The sequence below is a fragment of the Centroberyx gerrardi genome, chromosome 5 (genome assembly GCF_048128805.1).
Source record: "Centroberyx gerrardi isolate f3 chromosome 5, fCenGer3.hap1.cur.20231027, whole genome shotgun sequence".
Taxonomy (NCBI): domain Eukaryota; kingdom Metazoa; phylum Chordata; class Actinopteri; order Beryciformes; family Berycidae; genus Centroberyx; species Centroberyx gerrardi.
Genome location: NC_136001.1, coordinates 2,816,433 through 2,827,201, shown reverse-complemented (window position 1 = coordinate 2,827,201; position 10,769 = coordinate 2,816,433). Strand labels below are relative to the sequence as shown.

Genomic DNA, 10,769 nt, shown 5'->3' with positions numbered 1-10,769 from the left:
CTGTTTCAGAGGCTTTTCCAGCCTGACAAAAATAAAATAACAGCGATTGACAATTTCAGTCTAAAAATATCAGTATTGGCCTTCAAAAACGTACCGGTCAAACCCTACTGTACATGCCTACCTGTAAATATTCAAAAATTAAGTTTGATGATAAGTTATAGCATGGAGACGGTGCAGATTGGAATTGAAGAGGGTTACCTATCAGGAGGTAACCTGAGCTCTGACACATTGAGTGCACCTGAATACAAAACACTTTGATAAAGCCGTTCTAGCTGTGGCACCATCCAGGTCAGCCTTGGTTGTTGACTAACGATAAACACGTGGCCACAGAGTTTGCTGTTTGGCATCATGTCATAGGCTACATGATGCTATTTTTAGAATGAGTGACCCTCCCTAGCTCCACCTTTTCTATCGTCTCTGTCATGGAAAGTGTGTGTGTGTCTTTGTGTGTGTACGTGTACGTGTAGGTGTATATGTGTGTGTGTGAGTAAGAGAGAGAGAACAATAGGATTAGCGTGACATTATGTCTCTGTGTTTCCTTCAATGTGGATTGAAGCTGCCGATAATCAATATGATATGCCAAAATGTAATATCTGTATATTTTTCTATTTTCATGCCCTAAAAAAAGTTTTCAGTGTTTCCCCCAGAATCTTATTCTTGTCAGGGTGGGAAGTCCTTGAAACAGTATGTAGACCATCATGGGACACTAAAACTCTCCACTGAAACCCAGACTAATTAAATTATTTTTTGGTTTAGCAGCTCTTTAAGGCAGGGTGACCCACCACACCTACTCAATGGTAGGGAAACTCTGGGATACATTAGGCCTTTAAATTAAGGATGAATTCACAAAACACATCACTGAACAATCAAATAAAAAAAAAATGTAAAAGTAAATAAAAAAAGTAAATAGCTGTTAGTCAGAAGTAGCTGTGGTCAGGGAGGAACCTCCATCATATCAGAGGTGGACAACACTGACTGAATGCTATGTGGTTTTAAATAAAAGGACAATATCGGCAAAATGTTACATATATATCGATCCAACCCGTTGATGTTGGTGAAGGAGGTAAAAAAAAGTTAGAGAGAATAGCAGAGGGCAGGTTTGTTTTGTTCATCAAGTTCTCGGGAAAAAGGAGGAGGAGGAGGGATGGAGGTGTGGCCGGGTTCATGTGGAATTCCCCTGAACTCACCTGAGCCTCCCCCCCCCCTCCCCCCCCGCCTTCTATAAAGCCATGCAACTAGGTAAACGTAGCAACAGGTGCATCTCCGCCTATGACAAAGTACAGAGGTAATACAGAGAGCAAGGGGGAGGAAACCACAGGATCTTTTCAGAAGACATTCAAACTGTGGAAATCATACAACACATACAACATACACTCGCACTGTGGATTATCCCGGAGCATCTTTTCTGTGCATCGTGCTGTTGCTTGCCTCCTAATCAGGTAAATGTTGGAGTTAGGTGTGTCGTGGTCATGTGTAAAAGTAATAGATATTTTGATTGTGTTATGAAGGGAAGGATAAGAGCTAACATTGAACTGAATTAGGCTACATTGATGTCTACAATCAAGTATTAAAAATAATGGCATGTACAGTCATGAAGAAATAGAATTTTGAACTGTGTTACATGCAGCATTTTTTCACTAGATAAGGGAAATGGCAAACTTGTCTCTAGTCTTGGATTAGGTATGCCTTCCCTTCCCATTGAAATCCGCTTCTTCTCCTTAAAAAAAAACCCAACTTTTTTACCAGTGTGCTAACCAGTAACTCCTAATATCTCTCCCAGTGGCTCCATGTCGTCGCCGTGCCTCAGCAGTGTCCTAACCCATGCCAACCTCACCATGTACCAGACTGGCAGCCCCGACACCATGCAGCCCAGTGTACCCAGTCTGCTGCCCAGCATCAATACCCTGCAGATACCCAACACAGGCTACAGCAGCATGATTGGTAAGAATAGAATGAATGAATACTAACCAGTAGTGTGACATCCAGTATTGTGTTGTGTCCTTGCTTTGTAACTTTGCCGTAAGCTGCAGTTATACAAGAGTTGATGTGTGACTGCTAAATTTTCTTATGTTTTTTGAGGCATTATTTATATCTAAAATTCTTGAAACCAAAGGAACAAATCATGTCTGGGTCTTCGTCCTCTTTTTCTCAGTTCTGGTGGTTTACTAGAATTCCGTAGTGCCCTGGCTATCAAGGCAATGTGTAACTATGATAGCAGTTTCAGTTTCATGGCAGGTTTCTGCCGAAATTGGCAGGCTAATCTCACAGTAAACACAGTACTTTATTACCAAACTGAGACTCAGACAGCAGAACCATTAGCTTGCTGAACTTTGCTTTGACCTCATTTAGATGCTGTCGGCTCAATCATTTACCTGGCAGCCAATGTTTAACTCAACATAACCGTCAAACAGAAGAATGCTGCCACCTCATTGTTGAAACAGCTCATGCTTTGTTTGTCCGACCTTAGTGATAGGTACCCAAAAACCAGGCCAAAACCCATTTTGGCCTGGTACAAACCACAAAACGGTGAAAACACTTGACACACTTGACTTGACATATTGTGTTTGCAGTTTGGAGGAGATTGTAGTAAGCTGACTTTATTAAAGCTGCACTAGCCAATATTTGTATGTAAAAATAAACCTATTCAATCTAAATCAGGAAATTAAATTCTGGTGTCAGTGTGGCCATTGGTGGTAAATGTTCTCCATACAGGAAATGACGAATCAAAACTTAAGAATGAAATCTAAAAGTGTCTCCTAAACAGCAGCAGTGCGCACTCCATCCAGAGAAAGCTGGACTCACCAACATTAGATAATTTGCCTCTCACGTCCCTTTGGTGTCCTTTGGTATAAAGCATCACAGACCAGTCACCTTACAAGATTTTTGGGTATTGATGTTGATGTGTGAAGTTGCCTACTTCAGCTTTGAGTATGGCTTGGAATTGTCAAGAGAGGGTTCAATACACAAACACAGACCGTCTTATGCCTTGACTCATACCAACTAATTCATGCTTCTCTCTCTCTCTGCAGGTCAGTGGTACAGGCAGGTCAATCCTCAGTGTTGGACATCGGATAATGTTCTGGAGTGGATCAGCGACCACGTTGACAGCATTAAGTTTGATGCGAGCACCCTGAGTCTGACCTACTGCACCATGGACGGTCCCACCCTCTGCCAGATGAACCGTGACCAGATGATCGGCGTCTTCGGCCCACAGCTTGGCCCACACCTCCACCAGAGTCTGCAGGAACACAAGACCAAATATGGTAAATGATGTTAATGAATTGTTTAAGAGCTAATTTAGGTCTGCGTTTGGGCTCTGTGTTTAGTCTGTTCTTGATTCTTTGGTTCATATTATTGATTTTCTTATTTCATCTTGTGGGCAGCAGTAGTCTATAGGTTAGAGAAGTGGGCTTGTAACTGGAAGGTGGCTGATTCAAATCCCCACACCGGCTGGATGGGGATGCAGATGGGGAAATTGAATTAGCTGATCCAGTGGAGCTCAGTAGAAGAGCTCAGTTGATTTTCCCTAGATAAATAGAAGTTGATAAAGTTAGTTATGGCCAAGAATATGGCTTATGCTTCTTCTTTCTCCTGTTCCCCAGAGCTGCAAAGCCTGTCAGGAACAGACCTGAGCGAGACCTGTCAACTGCTGGACAACTTCTTGGACAACCTGAACTTGAACTTCCCCTTCCTCAGCACTGTGAAATTCGGCGAAGGTACATACTGTAGCATTGCATACTCTACGCATGGTGTGTCATATGGATGTGGTTGGACATCATAGAGCTAATGTTGCTACCTGTCAACAGCCGACGAAGATAAGAGGGAGTTCGATTACGGGGCTGATTACGACCTGGCGAATCTGGCCATGGAGTCGGTGACTCCTCTGAGAGATACTGACTACCCGTCTGACAGCGAGTACAGCTCCTCCCCTGCAGGTCAGTTTTCTTTTCCTTTAATGCCTCTGTCTCTTCCTCATTCTCCTCTCTTTCCTCGTGTTTTTGATTTCTGGTGTCATCTTCTGTGCAATTCTTCCACTTTTCAATGTTTCCACCTCTCTCCTCTTTTTAACCATTAAATGTAATATTTATAGGATGAATTAGAATATATCTGAAACATGTCTCTCTGTGTTCAGGTAGCATGTTTGGCTTCCCAAACCCCAGCTCTCCAGAGTCCGGGAGTGGCGAATCAGACCCTGAGTTCTCCTACCCTCAGATTTCAAGTGAGTAAGCAGATACACCAAACCATTGTTGCTTTGAAAATACAATAAAAGAGTGAATGTTTTATATATAATTATTATTATTGTAATATTCTCTGAGAAAAGATGAAAGAAAATGGTTTAGTGCTGGTGATTAAGATTTATAGGCAGACTGAGGTTTTGTCAGGTGATTGGTTGACGCATTCTTCAGTCTCGGCAAGGTCAATGAGTAAACACGTGTCAGTTTTTTCATTGACACTTAACTGTTGTGTTGACAGAGGAGCACATCAAAACAGAGAAAGGGGAGTCCAGAGGAAAGCGACCAAGGGGGCGACCTCCTAAAATCAGCAGAGACCACGCCAGCAGCTTCTATGACAATCCAAAGAAAAGCAAGCACGGTAAGGCCATGTTAGGAGCTTCAGCAGAGTTTTGCAACATATCAGGACATCGCCTCAGCAGCTGCTACACAGCAACACTATTCATAATGGGAAACCAGCCTTTTCAATAGGCATCTGTGTTTGTACACTGCTGAGCTGTTTTACTGATTACACACTTTGCATCCATTTTGCATTTTGCTAGTTCCATATCTGTTTCACTTGCACGCTCATGCAGACACACAAACACACACACTCACACACAAATTTTGCTCATTCTGTCCCTCCGTTTCTCCACAGCACCCCGTGGTACCCACCTATGGGAGTTCATCAGGGACATTCTGATCAACCCGGAGAGGAACCAGGGCCTGATGAAGTGGGAGGACCGGCGCGAGGGCGTCTTCAAGTTCCTGAAGTCCGAGGCTGTGGCTCAGATGTGGGGGCAGAAGAAGAAAAACAGCAGCATGACATATGAGAAACTCAGCCGGGCCATGAGGTGAGCTCAAGTGGGGTTGTGGCTATGGAGCAGCTTTGGCAAGATATATTAAAGCCGCACTAGGCAAGAGTTTTATGTACAAAATCCAGCCATCTTATCAGCCAAAATCAGGAAGTGGGGCTACAACAGGGAAGAGCATCCCATCCAAACTAATTGAGATGCAGTAGATAGAACCTAATTTGCCTCTCTTGTCCCTTTTGGTATCCTTTGGTATAAAGCATCACAGACCAGCCAGGTAGTTAAGAATATACTGTGTGCAGATTATCGAAGTCATGTTACATGATTTCTGGATATTGAAGTCCTTACATTTCAAACAGTTGCCTCTTACCGCCATTTGGAGCCATCAGTGTGCGAAATTTCCCAGTACAGCTTTCAGTCTTGTAGGTGAAACCCAAACTAACTCAGCTTCCTCCATCCATAGGTATTACTATAAGAGGGAGATCTTGGAGCGGGTGGATGGCCGGCGGCTCGTCTACAAGTTTGGAAAGAACTCCAGCGGCTGGAAGATAGAAGAGATCGGCATGGGCATGTGAGGCAGCAGCCACCAAGTGGGCAGAAACCAAAGGCCCATCAAAGCAGCGGTTAAAAAAACTGGAAATACCAGTGTGGCCTCTCCTATCCGAGATTGGATAACACTATGCTGCCCCACATGTTAAGGACACTAACTTCTCTTGTAAGGGGGAGCTGTTGCAGAAAATGTAAGCCAGTGTTTTTGGCTCTAGTAGGTTTTATGAACCAATATTAATGTTGTTCCTGTGTTTGGTTTATGTGTTTTTGATTTTCACTACAGAAACTACAGTATGTGTGTGGAAACTGGGTTGGACGTTGTTTTGGATGCTTGTGAACTTTGTTTTTGGTGAAAACACACTCTCTGGGATGGATAATTATAAATGGTTGTATTTAAGTTCTTTGAATGATGTGGGACTAACTCACCTTCATCTGTCACTTTGGCAGACGTTTGGTATGTGGGCAATAATGACTGTATATGGCACTGGAAATATTTTATTTCTTTTTTATTGAATTTATTACTGAACTATTTTATAACTGTTATATTATTATTTTGTTATTCTAAAGGGTCACTGTCTGCCAAACGTGTCACTTAAGCCATGCAAGTCATGTTGAAGTGTGGTTTTGACATTGTAGAAGCAAGTTTGGAAATGTGGCTTAAATTAAACTGGTAAACTCATTATGAAGTACAAGGACAGAAAGAATGGAGAGAAATAAATGAAGGCAATGCTACTTTGCATTAATGATGTGAAATTTGTTTAATGATGCACACTACATGTTTTTGTATCACTTATTATGAAGTTTACATGTTTCAAAAGAAAATAGTTGAGAAGTACTTAAGTCACCTGCCATATTTCATACTCACAATATCTAGTTGTAAGTACAGTTTGTATGAATCAGTCAGAAATCACTTGCACCTCTTCTGTGTGATTACCGTGCCAATAAGCCGCTCTGCTGTCATCCACTATGGATTGTTCATTATCATGTATGAGAAGTAAATCTCACCTTGTATCATTTGTGATATCTCTATTCATGTATGGCATATTGTTTTTTGTAAAGTCGTTTTATAGCAATAAATTTTGACATATGAGTACACATACATGTGTTGTCATCTGATTGATTTTAACGCCACATTCTGGGATTTTTCTTTTTTACCTCTGAGTTGGACAGGGATTTTTGTTTTTGTCCCGTTGCATCTGTCTGTTTGATAACGGGATGAATCCAAAAGTTATGAACGGATTTGCATGAAACTTTCTGGAAAGTTCAGTCATGGGGCAAGGAAGCACTGATTCACTTTTAACACCGATTGGCCAAAGGGGGCGTGGCAGTGAGCATGGCTTCTCACAAAAAGGCATATAACTCCGAACGGATTCACGTTACACCATCAAACTTTATGGCCTATCAGCAGACATAAGAAGAGGCACACCCTCCATTATTGGCCCAATCAAACATCATAGGGGCGCTGGAGAGCTCATTTCTCTAAACTAAATGTTTAGAGAACATGAATTTTCAATTATTGTCAAGAAAGATGGAAGGCTTGGAGATGCTTTTCAATACTTAATTTTCGATGCTAAAAAATATGAACCATCCTTTGGCATTCAACTGGAGGAGGTCCAAATCTTTGGTTTTCTGTAGGGGTGACTAAGGATGTAAAGATACATTCAGCTATTCACCAACAGTTTGGTTCAATTCACAATAGGTTCACGGTTCGATATAATCACAATATTTTGAGCAAAGTCAGTTATGACTGAAAAAATCCCTTTTAATTTCTGAGGAAAAACAAAACAAAACAACATGACCACTGGTTTCTGTAAAATAAATGTAAAACTTTTTAAGATCTCTTTAATGCCAGTTCATATTTTATCCCCAAATAAGCCTGAAGAGTAAAAAAAACAAACCACCCACCCTACCTCTAAAAAGAAACAGTTAAGTATACATCTTTGCAACCAGGGAAATTAGCTTTTAAAACCTCTGAAGCCAGATTTAAAACTCAAACACAACATTTAACCATGTAGCGGTGACTGGAGTTTTATGGGATGTGGTTGTACATGGTGCAGTGTTGCTCGTGTTACCTGGAAGACAAGGCTCAATAGTTACACAACTCAACAGTTGCTATTTTCTTCCTTAATTGACATTGCTGTTTTCTTCCTTCACTGGAAAGCCAAAATGCCACCACACAGCATACGTAAAACTTGACAAAGCACGCTCAGTTTCACTTTTTTCCCTTAGTCCATCTTGTCTCCTACTACACTGTGTCTACACAGCTGGGCTCACCAAGCTAAAACTGTCTAGTGTTGAAACAATGCAAAAGACCATTCTCGATGGCATTTCTTAGATATTGGACCACAGTTGATATTGTATCAGAAATATTTGTCGCCTGTTTATGTTTCCTTCTTTCTTTTATTAGAGATTATGAGACATGATTGGCATGGGTTTTTTGTTTTGTTTTGTTTTTTCTTTTTGCTATTACGCTAATTCTAATTCTTATCTTACTAGATATTTAGCTAAAGTAAATGGGAAGGGGATGAGACAGCATTAATGCTACCACCTTAATTCATTTGATGGCTAAGCAAATACAGGCATGTGTTATTGTTTTTGTGTTTCATGTGTATTTCAGTAAGTGTTTTATGTTTTTGAAGTTGTTAGTTAGGATCCTTACCAAGTATGAAAAGAAGGTTAATCCTTTCTTAATTTTTCTCCTTAGATGATGTATGACATGTAATAGTATAACAGTTGCAACTTACAACTGTAATGGCTTGGCTAATGTTTCCAAAAGAAATGAAGTTTTTACATGGCTGCAAGATAAAGAAAATATTAAAATTATTTGTGTGCAAGAAACGCACTGAATAAAAGGCTGGATGAAAGGCAACTGCCCTCTGTAGAAATGGCTTATTTAATAAAAAATAAACAACTGGAACTGGAGAATTTATACTCTGAGCGGGTAAATGGTATTATCAATAGATCTCGTGCCACTTGGATGGAAAAAGGGGAGAAGTGCACTGCTCATTTTTTAAGATTAAATCGAAGCAATTTTGTTAAGAAAAACATTATGAACTTGTGTACCACAAATGGTGTTATACTCACATCTCCACAGGAAATATTGTGTGAGGAGGTGGATTATTTCAAAGCTTTATTTTCTTTTGAGAAGGAGCCAGAGTCTCTCGCTGGCTCGGATATCGAATTATTTTTTCTGGAAAGTTATGATCAGACACTTTCAGTACATCAGCAATTAAGTTGTGAAGGTAAAATTTTAGAAGGAGAGTTACTGGATGCCATTAATTCTTTCTCCACAGGTAAATCACCTGGGATTGATGGTATTCCTATTGAGGTTTATAAGACCTTTTTCACAGAAATTAAAAAACCTCTGATGGCATCTTTTAACTACTCTTTCACTCAGGGAATATTACCAGACACACAGAAAGAGGGCATCATCACATTACTTCTAAAGCAAGTTCCACAGGGGCATTACAAAGATCCCATATATATGAAACATTGGAGACCACTGACACTGCTCTGCTGTGATACCCGTATCCTCTCTAAATGTATTGCATTGAGAATAAAACGAATTATTGGTGATATAATAAAATATGATCAAACAGGTTTCATAAAAGGGCGCTTTATTGGTGATAACATACGGCATCTTCTTGATACTATAGACTATTATGACAATGAACAAAAATCTGGGCTTTTATTTATTGCTGATTTTGAAAAGGCATTTGATAAAGTAAGATGGGATTTCATCCAAAAAGCTCTTCAGTTTTTTAATTTTGGGGAAACCCTCATAAAATGGGTGAAGGTCATGTATAATCAACCAACCAGTAAAATAGTAAATAATGGATATTTATCTAATAGCTTCACCCTGTCTAGAGGCGTACGTCAGGGGTGTCCGCTGTCTCCATATTTGTTTTTACTATGTATTGAAATTCTTGCTATTAGAATTAGAAATAATTCATGCATAACAGGTTTAAAACCAAATGGGATAGAAACAAAAATAACATTATATGCAGATGATGCAACTTTTTTTCTGCATCCCGAGAAATCTTCACTAGATGCCCTCATACTTGATTTAAATCTTTTTTCTAAACTGTCTGGATTAAAGCCAAACTTCGATAAATGCACTATTATGAGAATAGGACCAGTGAGAGGTACAGATTTCGACCTACGGTGCCCAGCTCCAGTCAAGTGGAGTAACGGCTCGGTAGATGTTTTGGGAATTCATATTCCAGATAATCTAAAAGATCTAGTTAAGATAAATTACGAACGAAAAATGGAGAAAATTAAAAATGTTTTACAACCTTGGAGAGGGAAAATTCTGTCGTTACAAGGAAAGATTACATCGATTAATACTCTCGTAATTCCTCAGTTCATTTATCTCTTAATGGCACTTCCCTCCCCAGAGGCATTCTTCTTTAAATGTTTTGAACAAAACATTTTTAAGTTCCTTTGGAATAATAAACCTGACAAGATTAAAAGGCAATATATATATAATTCCCATGAAAATGGTGGATTAAATCTAAAAAATATTGCAGCTATGAATTTATCCCTAAAAGCATCTTGGATTAATAAAAATTACCATAACAGTCTCTGGAGAACAAGTCAAAACTTATCTTCTGTGTACTTATTCTTTGACAGCAAACTGTTTCCTTTTTTCAATTAAAATCTCATCACTTTGAACGGCTATTTAAAGGAATATTAGCGAATCTCTCACCCTTTTTTAAGGATGCATTGAAGGCTTGGTTGAGTTTCCAGTATTACCCCCCAGATACCCCAGAAGATATCCAAAATCAGGTAATATGGATGAACTCAGAACTGTTAATAGATGGGAAGCCCTTTTTATGGGAAACACTTCAGAGAAATGGAATCGTTTTTATAAATGATATACTAGATTACACGGGTGATTTCCTTTCATACCATCAATTTTGCTGTATGTATGGTCAGATATGTGATATTTTTTTTATTCAGTTATCCCAATTAACTGGAAACGGAAACTAAAAAAGAGTGGATACAGACAGCAGGTCTGTGCACCTATTACAAGGTGTCAGAAATTATTATCCAAAACAAAGATAAATAAAATAATTTATAATTTCATTTTACAGAGCAGAGGCCTTACTGCTTTCCCACATACAGTCTGTTCCTTTTGGGAAGATGAATTTAATATTTTGATACCTTGGAAACAATTTTTCAGAACTATTTACAA

General features: G+C 39.5%; 1 protein-coding gene across 1 annotated transcript; it reads left to right on the top strand.

The window, feature by feature from the left end:
* The first annotated feature begins 1,269 nt into the window (after positions 1–1,269).
* Positions 1,270–6,671, top strand: elf3 (E74-like factor 3 (ets domain transcription factor, epithelial-specific)). Its single transcript, XM_078283748.1, has 9 exons — positions 1,270–1,439; positions 1,781–1,941; positions 3,030–3,263; positions 3,603–3,716; positions 3,807–3,935; positions 4,133–4,219; positions 4,474–4,593; positions 4,870–5,065; positions 5,487–6,671. The coding sequence occupies exons 1-9, from the start codon at positions 1,270–1,272 to the stop codon at positions 5,596–5,598; spliced, it is 1,323 nt and encodes a 440-aa protein (XP_078139874.1). The 3' UTR covers positions 5,599–6,671.
* Positions 6,672–10,769: the final 4,098 nt, after the last annotated feature.

Coding starts and splice junctions, on each gene's coding strand:
- elf3 (XM_078283748.1), top strand. CDS start 1,270: ATGACAAAGTACAGAGGTAATACAGAGAGCAAGGGGGAGGAAACCACA. Junction 1,942..3,029: donor AGGCTACAGCAGCATGATTG/GTAAGAATAGAA, acceptor CTCTCTCTGCAG/GTCAGTGGTACAGGCAGGTC. Junction 3,264..3,602: donor GGAACACAAGACCAAATATG/GTAAATGATGTT, acceptor CCTGTTCCCCAG/AGCTGCAAAGCCTGTCAGGA.